This window comes from Empidonax traillii, unplaced genomic scaffold, assembly GCF_003031625.1.
Source record: "Empidonax traillii isolate 1590-97213 ecotype Southwest subspecies unplaced genomic scaffold, ASM303162v1 scaffold103:size1334136, whole genome shotgun sequence".
Taxonomy (NCBI): domain Eukaryota; kingdom Metazoa; phylum Chordata; class Aves; order Passeriformes; family Tyrannidae; genus Empidonax; species Empidonax traillii.
The window spans coordinates 1,285,426-1,309,498 of record NW_020955296.1 but is presented as its reverse complement, the minus strand read 5'-3'; the positions used below and the strand labels follow the sequence as shown (position 1 = coordinate 1,309,498).

The following is a 24,073-nucleotide window of genomic DNA, read 5'->3' as shown; positions in this document are numbered from 1 at the left end:
AATTTTGCAGTCCAGACTTGATCATTTTAATCTTCATTATGTAGCAAATAGTTTGGGAATGTTTTAGTATGGAGAGGTATTTAGTTTTGAGCTTTTAGATGAACATGTATGTGCTTCTGTTTTTTCTTGATATTGTATGATGCTACTTCAGAGGAAGTCACATGTAGAGTACTCAAGTAAGGCTGCATGTATTTTGTATGTGCGTGTGATTCCATGTGGCAGTTGGTCTAGGTTTTGTTTTTGAATGGGACTTAAAAGCAATGGTGTAGAAATGTAGCTCTAGGAAGAATCAGCTTCTGTCTAGGGAAGACATTCTTGCCATTTGGATTGGCTTCTTTATTTATGCCAACTGTAAATTCTGCTTCCTTAAAGATACCATTTGTTATTCCAATAAAGTTTATAGGATGTGAGTAAACAGGCCTGAAAGTAAGCAAAAGGAGTTTGGAGATTATCTTGGTGATGGAACATAAGCAAGTTTTCATTGTGGTTGCTGGGTATGCACAGCACCCTGGTTTATCTCACAGCTCCGGATAAGAGTTTGTCTATGCTGAATTCTTGTCATTGCTTTTAGCTCCAGGAATGTCCCAGGCTTGGGTCATAATGTTTCTGAGTCAGTCACAAAGTAAGTATGGCGCATGGGGAAATAGCATATGCTGAAAATAGCTCAGATGCCACTGACTTCATTTAAGATCAGGCTTGGATTCCTTCCTCACCGTTTTTTTCCTCTGTGAGTGTGAGTGGAAGTAACAAAAGTAACATGAGCCGTAAATTTTGTTCTTTTATATTAAAGTAGTCCGGACAATTACTCAAACTGTACTTTTGCAGAGATCTTGCACAACTTGCAAGTATTTTTTTTTTAAATAAGTGGGAATATTATCCATAATTATTTATTATTACAGTTTCACATCTTACTGCCATTTTTTTCCCCATCTAAAGAGATAGGAACATTGGGTTTTGTCTATCCCTGTCCTGTACACACCTCCTCCCCAACTTTTTTTCTTTTACATATTCAAAATTGTGACTTTACATGTTGCTCCTCTGGATTTCCTGATGATTCAGGGATATGTCTTGCTGTAAAAGCTTTGCAGTAGAAAAAGATATTTCTAAAATGCAACATGACTTTAATGTAGGAATTGTACAAATTGTTACATTTTCCTTTCTTTGATAGAACTGGTCACCCCACCAGTTGCTTACATCTCAGTTTAGGTGCCCCTAGAAGTAGGATGCTGGGGATGGGGAGGTGGGGAGTGGTGTGGGAAATCAGACAGTTTGTGTTGTGATTCCTCTGTGTTTTAGCACTAAAGCCTGTGCCAGTTATTTGGGATCTATAATTTCTTCCTCATGGAGAAAAGAAGGCTTTAAGGCTTCCAGAAAAATGAAAATAAATCTTTTTGGTTTCTTGAAGTTCACACTCCGTGTGAAGAAAACAACGGTGGTTGCTCCCATCTGTGCCTGCTGTCTCCAAGAGACCCCTTCTACAGCTGTGCCTGTCCCACTGGTGTGCAGCTAGAAGACGATGGCAGAACATGCAAAGCAGGTAGGAGCTTGGCTTTTTCTACAGTCACAGCGTTTGCTTGGTTTGGGTTCACTGCTTCAAAGCTGAGCCTTGAAACGAGCTGAGAGGAGCTGCCTCGTACACTGAAATGTCATTTGCATCCAAACCTCCCACCAAGCTACCAAAAATGGTGATTTTTATGAACTAAACTAAGAATCCTGTGTAGAAATCAGAGACTTTTGACTCTGTCTAGTGTTGCCAGTTCTCCATAGGAATGAAATAGTATGTGGAACCCATCACTGAAGAATTTTATTAAGAGTAAGTTAGTGTAGGACATCTTTCCATTCAGACAGTGGACAAACTGCTCCCTCCCATTCATTGTCCAGTAGAGGTCAATGATACAGAAGTGGTGGCTGAGTTTTTGAGATAGCTGAGCTAGAGAAAATAATGTTCTAGGTGGCTGTTCCATGTCCCTGTTTAGAGAATAATAGCTAGAGTATATGCTTTAATTGAAAGTATAACTAGATGCATATTTCCTATCCACAGGTTGAATGAGCCTAGTGGTGTCCTTTCAAAACTTGGTTCTGTCATGGATTGGGAAGCCTCTTTTAAACGTGCATCTTACAAAAGCAGGCAATTAACAGTGATAGGGTGGGAGGCAAGGTTTTGGATAATGTTCTGTCGAGTCTGCTGCCTATCTCCTGTGCATTTTTTAGTTTAGTCAAATACTTTAATAGTTTTCTGATGTTACTTGATTTTTCTGTGTACTAGAGCAAGCATAAAATAGATGCCTTTCATTTGTGAATTTGAACCACAATTTAAACACTGAACCTCCAGGGTTTAAGGGCCAGCTTTATTAGCTCATCCTGCTGTAATTGAAAGGCTTATAAGGTAGTCCTTACAGCTGCTGAAAGACTTTTCTCTTTCCTCCTTCAGCTTTGGAAAGTTTCCCTTTCACAGTTTTTATAAAAACCTTGCTGAATGCTCAGGACAACCTTTTAAACGTTCATATTGACCTCGTGTTTCTGGCAGCGGGAATGAAGGTCACCCTGCTTTTGGCATTTTGTTGGATAGCACAAGCAGGAGCAACTGCTTATACTGTGCTTTCACCTTTCCATTGTCAGGCCAGACAATCTGCCAAGGGTGTTCTGTCAAAGAGGGCAAAAAAGTGGGACGAGAACAGGAAATCTGGTTTTGCATAAGAATGTGGCCTTTTGGTTCAGTTTTGTGGGTTATTTCTTTCCCAAGCTCCACATGTTTTGTTGTCCTGTCTGCCTTATGCCAACATCCATGTGCCCCTCTTTCCCATCTTATTAATTAACTCTTTGGTTGCAAAGAACTGACTTTTTGTTCTCCACAGGAGCCTTTTGTAGTAAAGTTGTAGCAGGAGCTGTGGATGCAAGGATGCTGACTACCTCTTCATTTTGTTTCCTGTTGGCTTGGGCAAAAGTGCAAAAGTACAGAGTCACTTGGGCATTTGAGCCTCTTTGACTTTAGGCTTTTAGATGAATTACACAAACACTACTGAGGGTTTGTCTGCAGGAAGAAAAAACATTCTGTTCTCAAAGTCTCTGTCCACATGGGGAGTTTACTGGTGCAAATATAACTATATAATGTTACTGTATGCATCTGTCCGAAAGAATTCTTGTACGGAAAAGCCCTGAGGCTCTTACGTGGTTTCAGCTCTCTTCAATACTGAAGAATACATATATTGGTAATGTTCAGAGCTCTGTAACTCTTTACAAAGGGTGTTGAATGGTAAGGGGCTTATGTAATTAACAAAAAACATGAATTCAAGGACAGGCTGTGCCAGTATTTGCCTTGCTGAGAGTTACATCTGTATGTATTGAAACTCAGAAAACTTGGATTTTTATATTTTTATGAAACACATAACTGTCGATATGCTGGAGCCATAACTGTTGGGTCTGTGTTAAAAGAATAAGTCCATTATTATGTAGTTTTGGTTTTTGGTGTTGATTCATTCTTGCATTCTCTATGTTCTAATCAGCTCTGCAGTAGATATCCATCACTAATAGTGGGTATTAGGTAGATAGATAGATAGATAGATAGATAGATAGATAGATAGATAGATAGATAGATAGATAGATTGATTGCAACTGGCATCAAGTGTATGTTCTTCTTTGGGAATGTGTACTTGTTTTATGCAGGTAGGTGGTTTATTTTGCTGCCCACTGGATTACCAACAACAGTCATGCAAACAGTAGCTCTGTTTCCTTTATCTTCTCTGGAGTTTGGAGGGGAAGGTATTAATTTCTGTGAAGTCTCCCTTTTAATTTTGCATAATGTATTTTACTCTCTGATATGAAGGAAATTGCCTGATGTTACTTTATTGTCTCATTCTGTGCAGGGTGATTTCTCTGTTTCTTGTACAACCTGTGGCAGATGTAATAAATCAAACGCTCCTGCATGTTACATGGATTTGTTATATCTAAATTCTTCTCAAATCAAATTTAAGTCTCTATTAAGAGGAATCTTTTTGTAGTTGCTTCCACAAAAAACAAACAAACAAACAACAGACCACACAAAAACAACCCAAAGCTTTCTGTGAGACTGAAATCTCTTGGAGATTTAATTTTACCCTGATTTATTGTCTTTCCATTTGTGTGGGGAAAGGTCATGATTCTGTTCTCCTTTTTATACTTGAAAGCAGCATGAGACACCTCTTGGTAAGAAGGCATACGGGTTGTTGAGGTATATGTATATTTGCATTCCATGCAAGCAGTAGGTGACAAATGTGACATCAAGTGCAATTTAAGCAAGTGTTTGGCAGGGGGAAGCATTTCATGGTAAACTGCATAAGCAGTCTTTCGTTATAGCTAGGCTGCTCCTACCTTCTAGTGCTAAATCCAGGCTCTGATCTTTACCACCAGTAAGAGCCTGATGTCCATCTATATGAGATAGCCCTTCTCTGTCCATGGCCTCCAAGTTTACCATAGTTTCAGAGAAATGCTTTTGGTGTTTTCAAGCTTGCACAAAAGAGTGATGCCTGGAAGTAAGGGCAGTGCCAACTGAGGTGTGTTCTTTTAATACACTGTGCAATGCTTAGTGTAGATCTAAGTCAAGGGGTGTCTGGACAATGTTCTTGGTCATGTGGTTTAGTTTTAGGTGGTTCTGCAAAGAACAGGGAGTTGCACTAAATAATCCTTATGAGTCTCTTCCAACTCGAGATATTCTCTGATTGTAAGTAGACTGAGCAAAACCATCTCCAGAAAGGCAATAGAAAGGGCTATAGAAATTTTTTTGGTACAGTAACTAGTGACATTGGGTCCCTACATGGCTAAATGATACTATTTTGGTTGTTAACACATCTCTTTTCTTCTATGACTTTTGCTTCTTTCAGGGTTTTTTTAGTCAGATGCTGTATATATATTTTATACATAAACATGTATAATATTTTAAATGACCTTTTAAAGTTTAAATTTCTTATTCTTAAGCTGGAGATAATCTGGAGATGATTTGATAAATTGAGTAAAATACACAGAGAAGTGCTTCATGATGGTAGTGGAAACTTGACCCTACTGAGATCACAGGAAAGCTCCTGTAAGTTTCTCTGGGACCAGGAAATGCATCCAAGATCCTATCTGGGTATTTTTGGAAGCCCTTTAGTAACCCTAAAGTGTTTGTAGTTGTTATTTTATATTTTAAATTCCTTCCATTATCACAAATGAAAGAGGATCAGCTTTATTGTCTTGGATTAAATTGACTTAGGGTATGAGTGTTTTAAAAAAATGTGTATATATATATACACTTAGTGCATGCTATAAATGCTTAAGGGCAGGAAGTGTTAGTGTTTGTGTGTCCCAGGATACCTGTGAATGGCCTGCTGATGTAGCTGGCAGGTTTGACATTGAAACAGGTACTTGAATTCTCAGTTAACTTGGTGGCTTCTTTATACCTGCAAATCTACCCTTCCAGAAACTAAGTTTATGCTGCATGAGATACGGAAATACTCATACTGTACATCAGTGTGAGCAGTCCTTTAAGCCAGCATAAGAGCTGTTGCCGTATATATAGCTTTAAGCATAGTGTGAGTCAAACTAAAAAAGTTATTCATTTTTAGAACCTTCTTTTAGTTAATCAGTGGCAGGAGGTTGTTTTAAAGGAGAATTTCTTCCCTCCTCTGCTCCCCCTCCTCCAGTCTACCTCAGTGATAGGTACTTTCTAAAAATGTGGTTCCTTTTAGATATCTCAGTCCAGATGTTTAATTAGCCAGCTGCTTTTTGCAGTAATCTTGTCCCCTGGTATGTCAGAATCTAAGTGGTGATTTGGGACATGGCACATTGACCTCAGCTCACCAGAGGTGCATTTCTTCAGTTGAAGGTAACTCTTATTTGCCTGAAAATGGGAGAGCTTTGACTGTCGAGTCAGTATCATGTGGTGATAGAAGCTGAAGGGTTTTTTTCAGGAAGGTGTTACAGCTGTAGTTTCCCCAAATAAATGGGGAAATTCTGTTTTCTGAAATAAAAACCAGAAACATTCCCCCCCGCCCCCAGTTTCATAATTGGAGAAAAAAGTGCTAGCTTCAGTGTTTGAAGAGTTAATTTCTCCTATCTATCCTTGATCCTGTTGTTGAGGCAGTTGATCAGAGTTGGCTAATATTCCCAGTGTCTTATTTCTCCTTTGCATTCTGCACATTGCAAAATAGAAAACAGTGTTTTTGGAACCTCTGGCAAGTACTGCAGGAATTATACTGGGGGTTTTTATGTAGGTGATAGAAGAGTACTGAAGGAAGAAATGTTAAGGCACTTCTTCACGTCTCCTGTGTGTTTCTTGGTGCACATCCTACATTTTAAAAGTTTTGTCTGAGGTTCCTTGGCTGAGCAATCATTACCTTATTACAGCAACTAAGCCTCCAAGCAAGACAAATGGGCAGACAAATATTTTCATTGTGAAGTATTTATCTCATGCGAATTAACTACCAGAGAAAGTCTCTTTTGCTAAACATGTTTTCCTGATATATAAAGAGGAACAGTATATTAAGTAGAACAACTGCTAATTGGAGATGAACAGCCTCTTTGCAAAAGGGAAGGGTTAGGGAGACATTTGTTATCAAGGATAATTGCTGTAGAATCAGCTCTTTCAAGTACCTGAGAAAGCTTCTGCTGACCTTGTGTCAATAACCTAAAATAACTGTCTGAAGTCTTCTAGCACTTGGGGGGTGCTGGAAGAGAAAGCTTCCATATCATAAATAAACTCTGATTATATTCTGGCATTGATTTGCGGCTGTATTGGTAAGCAGCACTCATGTCCTAATCTGTTTGTCACAAGATAAATAAACAAAAAGAAAACTGTATTTTACCTTATTTTTTAGAAGCTTGAAATCTGGCTGGATACCTGCTTATTCCCCTTGCTTGTAGTTGAAATGCAACTGAGGAAAACCATGGGCTTTCAATTGCAAGATGCTTTTACTTCTTAGATATCTTCTGTCCTGTGCCTGATGTCTGACTACCAGAGGGAGATGTTACCAGAAGCTGGAGGACTTTTTCTTCACTCCCTCTCTCCCTGTTGCACTCCCAAAGGTGTATTGTACTTCTTTTGCTTATACTGAATTGTTGAAACTGTAGGTTTTGTAAGTAAAAACTGTCCAGCAATGGGTACCTGAAGAGTCCAGGAAATCTAGAGGCTACCTCTTCTGTTTCTACTCCATTTCATAAACATTTCAAGAATGTTTTTTTTTTTCCCTTTCATTCATGTGTAGTTGTTGTTTGTTTTGAGTCTGTTTTCCCCTTGCCTTTTATAGTGCATTATGGTGATGATTTTATTTGATTTATATCAAAAGATTGCATTAGTTTCTATTCATAGCAACTTCTAATGGGGAGTACGTTGTGTAGCGAGAAAATGAAATTGCCTCATATGGAAATGGCCTTATTTCTAATTCCATTGGATAAAAGCCATTGGAAACATGCTGTAAGGAAGAAACCTGGAGGGAGGGAGGAGCATTCTTGAAGGTCTGCCATATCATCTTCTGATTCTGTTGTCAGTGGTTTTCCAGGGCTAGTGAATGAAACTTTCTTTTCAAGCTTTGTTGGTGCATGTTTCAAATTGATGACTACTTTCCAGGACTCTGAAACACTAGTTAGAGTTTATTTTGAGTGTGGTTAGAGTTTGGGGTTTTGTGTGTGTGTATAAAGGAAAAAGGGACACTCTCCCTTTTCAGCGCTATTAAGTCTCTGGGTTAAATCTGGTTTTATGCTGCAAAAGAACCACACCCTGGATCTGTACTGAAAAGGTTTATGTGTAAACTTTGTTATCTTGCATCCAGTATGTGCTAGCTATGTATATAGGTAAAGTTACCAAGACTCAGTGATAACTTGTTAAGCTGCTGTAGCTTGACTGCTTCTTCAAACGTTGGGTGGCTGAGCTCTATTTTACTGCATCAGTGTAGCAACAGTGAAATTGAGGTGCTCCCTAGATTTGCAAACCATAATTTGCAAATGTTTGTATGTTTTTGTTTGATTTGTTTTCTTGTTTTGTTTTTTCTTGATTGTTTCAGCTCAGAATTGATTTTTCTCTGGCCCCATCAGACTTGGAACATAATAAATAATGCTTAAATTCCAAAGCATTTTAGAGTTACCAGCCTCAAAGAGGGCTCATGGGGTATAAAGTATTTGTTTCTCCTTGCATAAAGTAGGACAGCAGTGCAGAGAAACTTAATAAGTCAACAGAAGTTAACTTCTTTTGCAGGGGTTGTAGAAAAGCTGCTGCATTTGTGTTCAGTTGCTTTGGGTTTTTTATAAGTGTTATGTATCTTGTTGAGTTGTAATGAATTTTTGATCAGTGTCTGTATGTATGTGAAAGTGTTACTGCCAAACCTCTGTGGTAAAATGGATGTCACTTCTGAAGTCAGTGATTCCTTACTCTGAGCCAGTGAAGTTGTACATCTCCAGCAGAGAATAGGTGCATGTAAACTTAAAAACCATGCTTTGCGATGAAAAACCACAATCCAAAGCCTACCCTTTTTTTGGCCAGACTTTTTCTTGGCCTGTCCTTTTTCCTATGGCTTGCAATGTTATTAAGAATTCCGTGCAAAGGAATGTTCTTTTTTTTTTTTTTTTTTTTACTTACTAAAGAGTAGAAGTTAGGACTCTGATATCCATAAGCTAATATTCAGATTTACTACTTGACATTCCAACTTCTCTGTCTTTAAAAAATCTTTCTACCTACCTATATGTATATATATATATATATATATGTATATATGCAGACCTCAGGCTGGGTGGTGGTGCAGGGTAAGATTTAGTTCAAGTGCTTTGAGGCCTTTGGATGAAACCTATGTGTAAGGGCAGATTCTCTGCTTGGTAGAGTTATAACTGGATGATTGTGCTGGTCTCTGATTCTGGGTACTACCCGTGCAGTTATGCTTTTTTGAGTAAGTCTTCCTAACAGATATCTGATCCTCTGTCAGTAGTAACTTTGCAAAACTTTGTGCTCACAAGTGTAGTACCAGGCCTGTACAGACTCAAAGAAGCTCCATCCTAAACTAGAATAGGAAAGCTATGATTTCTGTGTTGCAACAGCCTTTTCTGGAAGAAACATAACTTTTGTCTGAGTCAGCTGCTTTGTGCTAATGATCTTATCAGCTGTGCCGTTTAACTAATAGTCCGTCTGTGGGATCTCATTTTGGTGGCTGTATGAATGTGTCAAAACTCTGATTTGTAGGTGTTTTTTCTGGTTCAGGCGAAGTAACTCTCAGAAGTCTGCTACTGAGATAATGGAAGAAACAGTAGACAATAGCTTTTTCACTGTAACATGCAGACAGATATGATGTAATTTATGAGTTACGTAAGTGCTCTGGTATTTCCTTTCTTTGTCACAAGTGTTAGTTTTCCTTATGCCTGCTTACCTTTCAATTAAATCAAGTCCTGTCTGAATGTGGCCACTCAAAACATTCTTTCAAAGAAACCTTTCCTGTTTCTATTTTGTTGGTTGCATACTCCCACTGCGTGTAGCCCTTGGTTTAAATTGGTAACCCTGATGTGCGTTGCATGTGCATCGCCAGCCTTTTGCAGCCCACCACTGTCACACAGTAAGAATCAGTGCTATCTTTCTCTCAGACTGAAAGATAAATAAAGGCCTGAACTGGGATGCATAGTGATGTTCATGTTGCAACTGTTTTCTGAGGAAGCTGAAGAGCAGGAATGGGATTTTACACAGTGTCGTTGATTTAAACCTCTCACAGTTTCATTACATATTTTTTCTTGTGGTGTGAAGAGTGGCTAATACTGAACCCTTGTGAAAGATGTCATAGTTGTAGAAAGTTTATTAAAAAGCATGCTCTGGTCCCCTCTGCCCCCTTTTGCCTTACACTGAAACTTTGCCAGGTAATTCACTGTATTACAACAACCAAAAAAATCCCATACTTTTCTGAAAAATCTTTTTAGTTTATCAAGACTGCTGAGATATTGCTGTACTCAAAGAGCTTGTAAAGGAGTTGCCTGCAGTCAAAGTGCTTTTAACACACTCTTTAAAAAAAAAAGTGCTTACCATTTTGTTCTTTATAGAAGAGCTAAAAGCTTTCCCATTTTTACAGTTTATCTGATTTTCTCCCCACAAATATAGAGATTTCTGAAGTTGCTTGTGACGAGACTGAGTCTGTACGTGCAGGTACATGCACATGCATGTACATAAAACTGGGGGATGAGTCCCACAATAGATCGTTGTTCTAGCCTAATTAGCAGACAGACAAATGGGAAAGGAATAGCATGGCATTTTCTGGCAAAGATTAGCAGAGGCAACCACTGCAGTCTACGGGTTTAGGTTGGGTGAATAAATTGGAACATTTGTTACTGTATTATAGATGTCTTGTTACTTTTCAAATGTGAAGGGGACTAATGGAAGAATAAAAAAAGCCCTTGTCAAGCTGGTAAGATGGCCTGTTTTGCTTCTGTCAGCTCTGATTGCAGTTAATTTTGCAAATAGAATACAGTCACCATTTCCAGCACTGAAGCATGAATTTTTAATAACAAGAGCACAAACCAACCAAAGCAAAGCAAAGACAATATCCTAGCATAGATATTGAAAACACTGATTGCTGGATATGGGAGCAAAGCATCACGTGTAAGTGAAGAAAAGTCTCTTAGCCTGTTTCTGTAGGATTTATTGGTGTCACATAGAACATACAGTCTTCAGGGACTGAGAATAAGTGCTTTGAACGGTATTATTTTGTTTTCTGTTCTATTTGGGTTTTTTTTTGGTTTGTTTCTTTTTTGAAATTCAGATATTGCTCTGATGCCCCATCCCTGGAAGTGTTCAAGGCCAGATTGGATGAGACCCTGAGCAAACTGGTCTAGTGGGTGGCATCCCCTGCTTATGGCGGGGGGGTTGGAAGTAGATGATCCTTAAGGTCCTTTTCATCCCAAACCATTCTATGATTCTCTGTTAACCAGAACACTACATCAGCTTTTATGGATATTAGACGTGCTGAAAATTTCTTTTGAAGATCTGTGGAAAGCTTGTGCTGAATTAAAAAAAAAAAAAGAGTAGAGAAAAATAAATAGTTCAAAGTTTAAACCAGTCGAAAAAAATTAAAACTGTTTTAGTTTGTGTATTTTAAAATGTTTTCTAAATTGAAACTTTAGAGGGACCTAGTTCCTTCTGGTTTTCTGATCTATGATTTGCATGGCAAACTTTGCATAAGCTTTTTGCTGAAGTGTTTGGTTTCTGCAATTGTGATGTTGGAATAGCTTGCATTCCCCGCTCCCCCCAAAAAGGCTTTTGTTCATTGTGTGCTATTATATATGACCATGTTGTAACAGTTAGCAATTTTGCTGGGAATCTCTTAATCATGTGGTTAGAAAAGTGACTGCAGTGAGAGAGGATTTTGAAGATGACGTTAATTAAATATAAGCCATAGCACTTTAGCACTAGGTAAGTAGCTAGCTGTAATGTATTAGGCAGGTTCTAGGGTATCTAGGATAACACTAGGCAAGTCACAGCAGAACACTTCTGTAGCCTTGAAAACATTCCTACCAACATTAATAATCAAAATACCTCCATGATACAGATAAAACTAATGAGCCAGACAAGCGTGTTTGTCCAGGTTTTTAAAGAGAACCAATGTAAAGTTCTCATTGCTTTGTGCTGTGCTCAGAGCCTGCTACCAACTCTTTTTCTCTGGCAGAAATTTGTTAATGGAGTCCAATACGGTTATAACCAACACTGTAATTTTAAACTACCGTGCAATAAAAGATGGGGGGTTTGCACCTGTCAAATTACTCTCTATAATGAACTTCTACCAACTTTCAAGCAGGGTGTGTAACATACTGATATGTTAACGTTTTCTTATATGTGGTAACGTTTTCTCTGTTCATGTGCTTTTTAACGTTCAAGGATGCATATCTGTCAAGGGTCTTGTTGTGTAATATTTGACTTAGTGTTAAGCATCTCTAGAGAAGAAATTGCCAGGAAGGCAGAACTTTATTGGTAGCTCATTTCCCTTATTATTTCTTTTTCCCTTAAGTCTTAGTTAGAGGCATGTTAGAAGAAATTACTGAGGCGTCCAGTTCATCCATCAATAAAACGTCCCAGTTGTCAACTGAAGTGAAGATATTTCTGTTGGTGGTGGTATTTTTGCTTGGTTGGTTGGTTGGTTAGCAGAGAGTAGGTTTTTTCTCCCTGTTCATGTTGAGCCATGTACGTCCATGGGACAGAACTGAGGATGGGAATATTTCTACAGTAGTGTGTGCTTGCAGTAGGAGTCAGAGCAGCTGAATGTGTCAGAAACAGGTTGTTTTCTTCTGTTTGCAGGAAGGTTGTAGTCATGGTGTAGTTGATTCATGGTCTGGGCTGAGCTGTTCCTGGTCAAAATACTATTTTGTATGCAAATAAATGTGTGGTCTTATGCACAGGTGAACATATGACAGAGCTGGATGAGATAAAGTTGAGTCTAATTATTGCTGCTGTGAGGAAGTGTAGACTGTTTTGATATTAGTTATGAATTTTAGGGGGTGTTAACAGTGTCTTTCAAACTGTTGTCTCATCAGCATCTCTAGACATGATCTGGGCCTTAGACTGCCAGTTCCTTCCTCTATCTCTGACCTTGTTCACAGTGAACCAAGGTGAAGCTGCAATCGCTTGTGGAAGAGACAAAACATATGCAGTTGATTCTTATCTGTTTGTTCCCATGCAATGAGGCTTGTAATGTTGATTGTCCTAGAAATACTTGTAATATTGGTAATTGCTGTGTTATCAGTTGCTAGGCATGTATTTGATGGGTCTCTGCTTCACACTGCTTGTATTTCATTATTAAGATTATGATTGCAGACACATAGGAGAAATTAAGAAGTTAAGGTGGATATGAACCTGAGTGCTGTGGATGTCTGAACAGCTGCTGTGCTGTTTCTTGAATATTAACTAGCTCTGTTTGACCTCTCTTTCCTCTAGCGCGTGTTCCCATAGGATTCTTCCAAGAAGATCCCCAAAGAGGCCAAAGTTAGCTTTCATCAGACCTTATTCATGGCCCTGCTTCTTTATTGCAAGATCCTGTGCTGCACCATCTTGTCATTGCAGCCAAGGCTGCCCCCAATGTTCACATCCCCAAACAGTCCTACCTTGTTAGTTAGTACAACATCCAGCAGCCCACCTCTACCTCTCCACCACCTGCATGAAAACGTTGTCATTAATTCTCTGCAGGAACCTCCTGGACTTTGTGTGCCTGGCTGTGTTGTTCCTCTAGCAGAGATCAGGGTGGCTGAAGTCCCCCATGAGAACCAGGGCCTGTAACTGTGAGGCTCCTTTCAACTGTCTGTAAAAGACTTCATCCACCTCCTCCTCCTCCTGGTCAGGTGTTCTGGAACAAACACCCACGACAGTGCACCCTGGCCACGTCTACCCTTTAATCCTAACCCATGAAGTCTCAACTCGCTCATCATTCTCCCCGAGACAGAACTCTGTGCATTACAGGTGTTCTCTTACATAAAGGGCAACTCTACCACCTCACCTTCCTGGCCTGTCTTTTTAAACATATAATTCAAAACTTTTCTCTGTTTGTAGAGCACTTAGATGACCAGACACACCCCCCCTTTCCATGTTGAGTTTTGAGGCCTGAATTTTTACTTAACTTGGACTAAACAGGAGTTTTTATTTTGACTCCTGCACTTGAAATATTTCAGAAACATAGAAGCTCGATATAAAACTTGATTCCATGAGGTATTTGATTCTGCTGTAGTTGCTGTGCTGCTGTAGCTTTCCTCTCTGACCTCTGCAGTTGCAGGTCCACATCCTAGTTTACAGGTGCTCTCTCTAACAGTGATTTTTTTCCCCTTTGGCTGTTAGGATGTGATTCTAATTTGCATTAGAAAATCAGATGGGTTTTGTGTGTTCAAGTAAATGGGTGGGACCTTTGGAAAATTTTTTCCTGTAAAGAGACTATTTGGTGGTGGATAATAATATTGTTGGAGGTAATATAGAAGTAATAGTAATTAAGATATAATACGCCATGAATTGCGTTTCATTTTTGCCATCGTGAAGCCAATGTGCTCTGGATAAACCAATGCCTGGTGACACTGTAAGTTCTTTAAAAGTGGTAATGTTGGAATAAAACAAGCACGGGTAATGCTTAGCACCATGGATATCGATACCAGTTAAGAACTTGTAAGAAAATGTCAACACAAATACCTTAATGAAACAGAAGAGATCTAAACCCCTTTCTAGTTGCACAGTCTCCATAAAAATACTGTTTTTAATACTGCAGAGGTGAGTTTTGAATACAACTGATTTTGAAGATCCTCCCTTTCTGCATGAAGTTGATTCTCTCCATATTATCTAGGTTTTGATCCGTTTTCTAGTCCAGAGATGTTAGCATAGCCCCGAGACTACTGTTCCTGGGGTAATCCTTGACGCAGAGAGTAAGAACAGCATCACAGAGTATGGACTGCTTTTGTTCCCAAATGGCTTTTCAAAATAGCTGTGGGGGAACGGTATCACATTTGATGTACTCTAAAGCAGTTACCATGAAGTAGTTAACAGTGTGACCTTTTTTTCATGCTGTTTGTCATTATAGATAGCTAATTTTTCAAAGATGATTTGTTAAAATCTGCATCTAGCAAAGAAGCATGATAGAGGAGGATAAGTTTTATATTGGACTTGTGTCCACCATGGTGTTTAAGAAAATTGATTAATTGATTTTTTACTGTTTAGGAATTAAACCAACATTATTAAAAATAATTTAAAATATCAAAAGCTGGTTTAGGTATCCCATTGTTTTTATTTAGTAAAGGTTCTAAAATCCAGGATATTCATAAAGCTTTTGAAAACAAATATTTTTGCAAGTAATGCCTTCTATGGATTGCTGAGGCATGTTGTTCCCTCAATAGAAAGGTTACTAGTTTTGCTATGTCCAGAAGAGAGAAGAAATTTCGAGCATGAGAAACACTATTCCTGAAAATCTGTTTTTATTTTGCAACCTTTGAAGTTAAAAAATTTGTGTTGTGGACATGTGTTAGATGTCTCTCTTACTTTGCTGTCATGAATATATGGGCTTCAACTCCTCCCTTTTCTCAACGATGTTTGTGAGTCTTGAGTTGTTGTTCCTCTCCTTCAAGCCTTCCCCCAAAGTTTATTGGTGCTAATGATGTAGTTATCAAACCTTGTCAGCTGATGCTGACTTGAAGAATCATGCTTGTTGGAGTCCCTCCCTGTGCCAGCACAAGTATTTGTGGAGCTCTGCAGATCTGGTTGTTGACTTGGGCTGATGGATTTATTTCTGTTGAGTTAGTTTTTGTTTGGATCAGCCCTTTACTGTAGTTTGCAACACACACCCATGCTGTGCTTGCATGTGAGAGGGGGTGACACAGGAGTGAGAACAAGCATCCCTGTCAAGGAGAAAAGCGGCACTACTTCATTCAGGAGCTGATTCTTGAGGTAGATTGAAGAGTTTGGGTGATGTTACAACACTGCTCTTCTAAATTCTCTCTTGCATTATACACTTGCAGCCTGAGCACTGTTTGTTTTCAGAGCTTCTGAGATATTATTTGGAGCCTAAGCCCTGATTTCCAAACCCAAAAGCAAATAGCAGCACAGTCCAGCTCCCGCTGATAATGTGAATTTGGTTTTGCTCTGCAATAGATTCATTGTGCCATAAGCATATCTAGGTGTGAATATTTCTAGAAGAATATTCTCATGAGGCTTTGAATTTCTGTAATCCTAGTGGGCTCAAAAGATATGTCCCATGATAGCCATTTTCATTCAGTCTGGGCTGTTGGTGGGAACTGGAATTTGCCTTCTCCTGCTGGTGTTTGCTGGTCTGGATAAAATACAACAAAGTACTTCTATTCAGATTTCCAATTTTGGAGTGTTGCTAAACAATAAAAACTTCTTGTCATTTTTCAAGCTACACAGCATCAATTTAATATCAGAATAGGAAAAAACTACATACTCCTTTTTTTGTACTGAGGCATGCATGGGTGAGTGTGGGGAAACTTTGTTAAGCAACTGGATGTTTATTTTGTGTCCTTTTGTACTAATAAAAGAAGCTGCCACTTCAGTGTCAGACAGCACTGAAGATGCCATTTGTCCTTGAAATGTACTCCGGGTTGTTGTTTGGGACCCTTTCCAAAGCATTGGAATTTTGCAGCAGGGAGGAAGAATGGAGGAGAGAAAAGAACAGCAATCCTATTGCCTTAGAATTAGTTTTGCATCAACTTTGACCAGATGATAAATACTTGTTGTGGTTGTGACTTGCTTTCTTGTTGGGCTATCTGGAGCAAATCATTAATGTAATTTGTTTACAAAATATCTGAGTCTTCCGTAAGCCCTTTCCATTTATTATGCAGGGTGTGTGTGTGAAAACTGTCTAATGCACTGATACAGCTAGTGGAGAATTTGGCTGAGCAATTCTGTATAACATGATGAAATGTTTGGACCTACACCCACCAATATATTTATTTATTTGTTAGGTTCCTGATAGAGATTGCTGCAATCCATATTAGATTAGAAGGCCGGGAGAAAGAAGCTGTCATCTAAAATACAGACAAGTCTATATTTTAATGAAAATGCGATGTCTTTATTTAAGGAAATCTCTTTTTATAGTGACAGTAATAGTTCACAGCCTGCTGTGCTCTATTGAAATTTTCACATCAGTAGCAATAGAAGTGATACCGTGAATGGTTTTCTCCCCAGGTGCTGAAGAAGTCTTGCTGCTCGCTAGAAGAACTGACTTGAGAAGGATTTCTCTGGACACGCCGGATTTCACCGACATTATTCTACAGATAGACAATATCAGACATGCAATTGCCATAGACTATGATCCTGTGGAAGGCTACATCTACTGGACTGATGATGATGTCCGGGCAATCCGTCGGGCTTACCTGGATGGTGCTGGAGCACAGACTCTGGTAACCACAGAAATCAACCACCCAGATGGTATTGCTGTGGACTGGGTGGCGAGGAACCTGTACTGGACTGATACTGGAACAGACCGCATTGAAGTGACCCGCTTGAATGGGACATCAAGAAAGATACTTATCTCAGAAAACCTGGATGAACCTCGGGCCATAGTGCTCAATCCTGTCATGGGGTAAGTTTTGTGTTTATTGATAGCTGTGTGGTAAGCCTTTGGATCCAGTTTACGATCTCCTGAAACCGAAAACTTATAAATTGGGGGATGATGTGTGTGCTGTTTGTCAAATATTGTGGAAATAACTGGTTTTCCACTACTTTATCCCTTTAATTGTGTGTGTTGGCCAGTCTTCGCGAACAAAGAACCGGGGAAGGTCTTTACACCTTCCAGCCTGCGCATTGGATTTTTTAGGTGAGACACAGTGTGCGGGGAACTGAGCCCACCCTTTAATCCTGAGGTTCATCTGCCGGGGCCAAGCGAGCTTGGACGGTGGCAGCGAGGTCCTCAGGACGTAGATGGATTGCCTTACAGGGCTAACGAGCTCCATCTGCCCGGGGAGTGGCTCCGACCGGGAATCGAACCCGGGCCTCGGCAGTGACAGCGCCCCGTCCTTAACCACTGCACCACCAGGGGCTCCCATATCCCTTTAATACTGTACAGATAAAAGATAACTTCTAAATATGGTGTTGTTCAGTGAACCTGTACATTGGGTGTTTGGTTGAATTTTCTTTTCTCTGCGTCTTCAGTGTTATCATAACTAGGAAAGAATTGGGCCACCACACATTTTCAGTAGTTTAATTTATTTAGTGCTCAAACTTTATATTGTCAGTGCTGATTACAGTTCAAGTTAGCTTGTTTGCTGCTGTTGGGGAAGGAGAAAGTAAGTTCTCTGAAAAGCAAGACAAATCTTGACACGTTCTTGTCTTGTATGTTGAGTGCTTTAACTGTTTCCCCTCTTTTTCTTACAGCTACATGTATTGGACAGACTGGGGTGAAAGTCCAAAGATAGAATGTGCTTATCTGGATGGCTCAGAAAGGCGAGTTCTGGTGAATACATCCCTTGGTTGGCCTAATGGCTTGGCACTGGATCTTGAAAGAAACAAGCTTTACTGGGGAGATGCGAAAACAGATAAAATTGAGGTGAGTAATAGAGCCATATTTGGGTACATTTGTAGAAAACAAGTGCTATTCTCCTGTCTCAAGCTTTATGTCTTGGATGCGTTTATCTTTTTTTGGAGGAGTCTTTTGTTTCATTAATATTAACATGATATTTAGCATAACAAGACATATTTGAGAAGAAAGGAAGTACATTAATGTGGTTCAGAAAACCTCTGCAAGAAATGTTATGTTTGTTATGTCTACATTGCTCCAAGTGGAATTTAATTGCTTGAAATCTCAGGTTTTACCTGAGGCTTTTGCAACAAATTGGGACACTGGGGTAAAATCTGTTTAAAAGGTGTTTTGACTTGTCTGTGGTGCTTGGAACTACTATCTAAAATTGCTGCATGCAAAAGACTTGATGTGAAGTTCATGTACAGGAGCAGGTGGATGTGGGGGCCCTAAGGAGCCATAATTCAGGATGTTAATGATTATGCGCTGTCCAGATTTGTGGACAAGAAATAATTTTTAATGTACTGCCCGCTTTGTGAACAATGTAGGCATTATGTGACTGAATTTGAAGAGGGAATTTTTTACTTTGGTCATGGCCTGTGAAATTGATTGAGTTTTAGTGTTGCTTGGAGCGGTAGCATATGCAGCATTCTTAGATAAATAATTTAGAGAAATACGTTCTGAGGAATTACTGTGCTTTCTAAAGGTTTTACCCTCAGTAAGAGGAGAAGCAAGACTGTCTGCTAGCTCCAGAAATTTAACTTCAGTGTTTGGCAGTAGCTAATACTGGGCTTGATGACGGTCAGAGAGGTCCTGTCCCCCTTACCTTTCAGCCTGCAGGACAGGGAACATTACAGATGCCGCCTTTTATATCTGGGACCAAAGCTGTGCCATGTGTTTCTTGAGGTTAGGTTAGGTTAGGCAATCTGTTCAGTCTCTCACTTCATTGTAAGGCAGCAAAACCAGTGATACAGTTTGGTTTAAAATAAAAGTTTAGGAAAATCAGAGAAACGAAAGCAAGGACTTTTTATTCACTTGGTTTTTCTTTTGCTTATTATACTTCCTTTTTTTTGGTTACCTTTTATTTGCAAATACAGGAGAGAGTGGTTCACTTGGTCTTGCAAACAGGAAATACACTTAAGATGAAGTGAATTGTGACACTGTAGATAATGTTGATTCCTACATATTGTGCAACCTCATTTTAATTGCTAGCACAAAGAGTGAAATCTCAATGCTCCTAGCAATGGATTCCACATTTTCCTAGATTAAAACAGGTGTAAATATTCTCAATTTAAAATTTCCCCCTTTTTTTTTCCTTTTTTGCACTTTTTCTCCATATGTTTGGAGTTTACTTTTGTTAATTTCACTGTCTCCTTCTGAGCCTGTATTAACAAATAACTCAGTAGGCCCATTTAGGGTCAAAAATAATGGGGGAAAAAAAAAGTGTGTTTGCTCACTGTAATGAAGTGTGCTGTGAAAGGGTCTGTTGTGATCTGTTCTGGAGTGGCACGAGTTAAAATGGCACTGGCATGTTATCAGTGGAAATGGATGTGTATTGCAGAACTTTCATTAGAAAACAAGTTTTCATTTTCCATTTTGGAATATGTACCAGTCACATTTGTATATTCTACTCACTTGGGAAGGAACTTTTTGACTAACAGTCACTGACACAGCTTGGATACTGGTCAGTTTGAGGTTGGTTTCTAATAGAGCTTCCTTTCGTTAATACTCCTCTACAAGATGAAAAAAGTGTGCTAAGAAAATATTTTAGAATAGAAGAAATCCCCGATGGATTTTTTTTCACATTTATTATTCATTTTGCTCTATTTATAACGTAACAGTCCTTTTCTTCAGGATTTATGTTTGACAGGTTCTGTCAATACTCTAGATTTTCACAGTAAACCATAGTTTGTACTGCTCTGGTGGCTTCACTACAGATGAAACCTCACTGTATGGTGTCTGAGGTGGGGCATTTCCACTTTGACTTGCTGGCTGAAGTTATTCAACATAAACTCATTTTCTCATGCTTGTGTTCTGTTGCCAAGAACATGCCATTTAAGTGGCTTGCCAATGCAGTTGGTGTGTCGTAATTTGTTCTGTGTTTGTGTTGTGTGTATGTGGCATCCACAGCTTGTCAGAGGCACAAATCAACTGACTGCAAATCGAGGATACACATATTTTATACTGTAGTTGACCAGGCTGAGTATTGAGATTTTTGTTTTTTTCTGGATAAGCACCTAAAACTGCCTTGAAGCATGTTACTGGATAAATTTAGTTTATGGTAGCACCTAAAACCAGCGTAAGTGGGATGTAACTCTGTTTTGTAACTCATTAGGTAGCAATAAAAAAAAAAAAAAAAACTGCTGATGTTTTGGGTGGTTTACTCTCTTGCTACACTGCAAGAAGGGAGTTCTTGCTTCATCTAAAATGACATTCAGATTTATGCTGAGTGCTCCTGAAGAAGGAAGTCTTCAGCCAACTGTTTGGCCCTTACAGAGTTCAGAAAGTTTCTCTCTGCAGCTACATTCTCCTGCAGAAGGCAAAGAAGGTGCTGCCTTGTCTGTGTTGAAGATGGGACCCTAAAGAGCTGTTAGATGGTAATGGAGAGGGACAGTGCAGAGCACAGTTGGTCTTAAAGCCCATCAGGAAAGAAGTAATGTTAAGACTGATGCTTGACAATGTAAAAGGTGAACTCTTGAAGCTTTTCTGTGTACTTTCTGACAAACTGCTTGTAGGTGAGAATTCCTTTCATCACATGGCATGCCTTCAAATCCTTTCCATATAGAACAAAACAAGAGTGAATATAGCATGTGCATATTTGTGTGTATCTGCTTGGTATTCTGCTCTGGTTTCTGGTATTTTAGATCTGCAGAGAGTCATCTTACTCTCACTGGGAAGGCCTGTTCATATATAAACTTCTTAAACAGTGACTGAACTTTATACAGCTCGGAAATTTGACAAGCTGAAGACATCTGTCCTATTCTTCCTGGACCTCGGGTTTGAAATGTGCTGTAAATATCTCTGGTTTGGTGGGTTGGTTTGTTTCGGGGATAGTCTTGTTTGGTTTTGGTAACACATTTTGACACTACTTTTGGGTACGCTCTTGCACAGTTAGAAAATACCTCAGAGCTGTTGGGGGTACACCAAGCATCATCCTGTACCAGGAGGTTGTGTTTTGCCTGTGCGTGTAGAGCTTCACAGAGTGAAAACAGCAGTTACCCTTTCCTGTCAAAACCCCTTTTCTAACCTTCCCATCTGCAGCATTCAACTGCAACACAAAAGGCCCAGTCACTTTGCAAGCAGTTTGCATCCTGAAGAAACCACTTGGCAAGGCTTGTCAAAATTTTGCGTGACAGGAGCCTACAGGGCTTTCACTGCAAATTTGGCACCCTGTGGTAACATTATTCCCAGGTTTAAAATTTTTCTTTTTTTTTTTTTTTTTTTTTTTTTTTTTTTTTTTTTTTTTTTTTTTTTTTTTTTTTTTTTTTTTTTTTTTTAGTTAGCTTGACAAAGTATGGCAATGAAAAATAGATAGCAAGTTTTGAGTTGTGTCTGTCAAAATCAGAGCTTCAGCTATAAGCCAGGGACATGGATTAATCCAACTGAACTTTGGATTTTCCTGACAGAGTTACTTTCCAGGAACAAACAGCAGATTAATAAGGATTACAGGGTTCCAGCAGAGAAAGAAGCAAAGACCCACGTGTATAGTTTCTTAATTCTCCTTAAAAAAATTCTGTGGTAAGCCAGGTTTTCCCATGTATTATTTCTTCAGTATATTTGCCTAAAGTGCCTAAGGTATAATTGCATAATGAGCAATTATGAAATTTTCAGATACCTGTTATTATGTATGCATTCTACTTAGGCTTGTGCAATATTTTTGGAACAAATATTCAGCAGACTATCCCTCCTGGCAGCTTCCCCTCATCCCCCTCCTCCCTTTCCCCTCTGTTGACAAATGTCCTTCATTTGTTTTTTGTGGAAGTTTCATAATCACATACAGTAATTCTTTGCAAATTTATGGGGTGTTTTAAGTTGAAAGTGTAAGTCAGAACCTGATGACAATCCTGGAGTTCACAGAAATTTTTTTCCAAGGTGCAGTTATGCGGACTGTCCTTGAAATTGAAGGAAACAAACTTTACAATTAGTTTGTTGTTGATTACGTTATGCATAAATAGTGTAAAAGGGCATTTGGAACAATTTGTAACTTCAATAGGAGTAGGATTTGTAGAAGTCAGTTATACTGGGGAAAAAATTAACAATTAAACTAATTTAAGGCTGCTAATTCAACAAGTCCAGGTATACTTCATATATTACACTTTATTTTCCAGTTGTTTGACCTAAAAAATGCAATATTTAGGTCATACATGAGACATTTTCTCAAAACCAACACATTTTTGTGTGTGTGTGTTTCTTTGCATTGGCATTTTTCACCAAAGAACTTTAAAAACTATGTAGTGTAATGAACTACTTGGAATATATTCTGGACTGATTTGTTGAAACAGGCAAATCTCACAGGGAGAAAAACTAATTTAAACTTATTGCTACATGCTAATTAGATATAAAAATCTCAAAGCATTATTCATCTATAAATATAACTGTATTTCAGAAGGCCTAATTTATACTTACATTAGTGTAAATAATCCCCATACTGAATATTAATATAGTAATATATATGAGAACAGAAAAGTTAAATGGATATAAAAATAAGAAATACAGGATCCCCTTGATCAAAAGAATGGATCTAAGATCTTAAATTGCTGTAAGTAGGCAGGTGCATTAATCAGTCACTTCAACTGATGATAGTGAGGGATCCTTAAATTCAGTGATTTTTTTCTTTTTTTTTTTTTTTTTTTTGAAACTTCTCAGTGAAATGTTATTAATTGAAGCTTATACTATGGTCCTTAGATGAATGATACATATACTTTTTACTCTATCCTCTACTCTTTACTTCTGATAAATTTATAAACTATATCCTTTCTAGATGCAAGTGCTACATATCTAAAGTGATGTGTATCACATTATGGTGACTTACAATATGTTAAATTTGAATAGCACGTGACAGAACTGGACTAGCAAACCACTTGTTCGTCCCTGCTGTTCATAAAGCTCCGCTCAGCACTGTATTCCTGCAACCTGGGCTGCTCCTTTCACTTTGTTTGTACCTCTTCTGTTTTTTCTGTTTACAATGTACGACTCTCCTGACTGGGATTAAGTTTTTTTGTTGGGGAGTGACACGAGTGCGTGTTTGTGGCCATTGAGTATGTTTTTTTGTTGGAGATTGTGTATGTGGTTTGTGAACATTATATACCACTATGTTTTTATTAACTTGAAATAGCTATTAGGCTTCTGTGTTGCTGTGTGTTTTGCTTGAAGAACCAGCAAGCATGAATGCTGTTGAATGTGGATGGAGTTTTTTTGTTTTACTTGGAGGGAGCTGCTCAGCAAACATTATCACGAGACCTTTATTTGTAGCAGTGTCCAAAGACCTATGTTTAACCAATTATTTTTTAAGGTTTTGAAGGAAAATAATCTATACTAGTGAGCTTGGGACCAGATTTTTACCAGGAGCCACATAGTCATTGTGGAATGGATAGGAGGAGTCATTTGGAGGAAAGATTATCTTAAAATGTTATCACAGACCTCTGGCAGTTCTCAGAGTTTAGTAATACTGTTGACAAATTAGTTATGTTTGGTTTTCCCAGATGGACTTTGCTGTGTTGGAACATAAACTTTCTGGAAGGGAAGAAAGCTGTATCTTTGACCAAAACAGATTCTAATTCTACAAAACTATATAAAGCCCCTGTAGGAAGACAAAGGAAACCCTTCACAACNCTTCACAACCAGGGGAAGGGGGTCTTTTATTCTCTCTTATTCTGTTACCACCACTCTCTTACCTGCCTGTTGGCTGTTTTCTCCTTACACTGTCAGACTTACCAGCAGACTTGGGGTCAAGAATAAGCACCTCAGTTCAGACTGGCAGGGATGTTGGTGGAGTCTCAGCTTCCTCTGCTGAAAGAATTTGGAGTTTTCTGCTTATGCATATTTGGAATTATCTTCCTTGACTAACTTACTATCATAGAAATAATATTGCAGTTGGTCCAGCCTTGTAC

At 38.8% G+C, this 24,073-nt stretch overlaps 1 protein-coding gene across 2 annotated transcripts in view; it reads left to right on the top strand.

Moving 5' to 3' along the window:
* LRP5 (LDL receptor related protein 5) overlaps positions 1-24,073 on the top strand; it is a 107,498-nt gene that overhangs the window by 21,682 nt on the left and 61,743 nt on the right. For both annotated transcript variants that reach the window (XM_027882202.1, XM_027882203.1), the window contains 3 exons: positions 1,406-1,537; positions 16,634-17,030; positions 17,822-17,993. In XM_027882202.1, the coding sequence (XP_027738003.1) occupies positions 1,406-1,537; positions 16,634-17,030; positions 17,822-17,993 (701 nt within the window). The remainder of the gene's footprint in view (positions 1-1,405; positions 1,538-16,633; positions 17,031-17,821; positions 17,994-24,073) is intronic.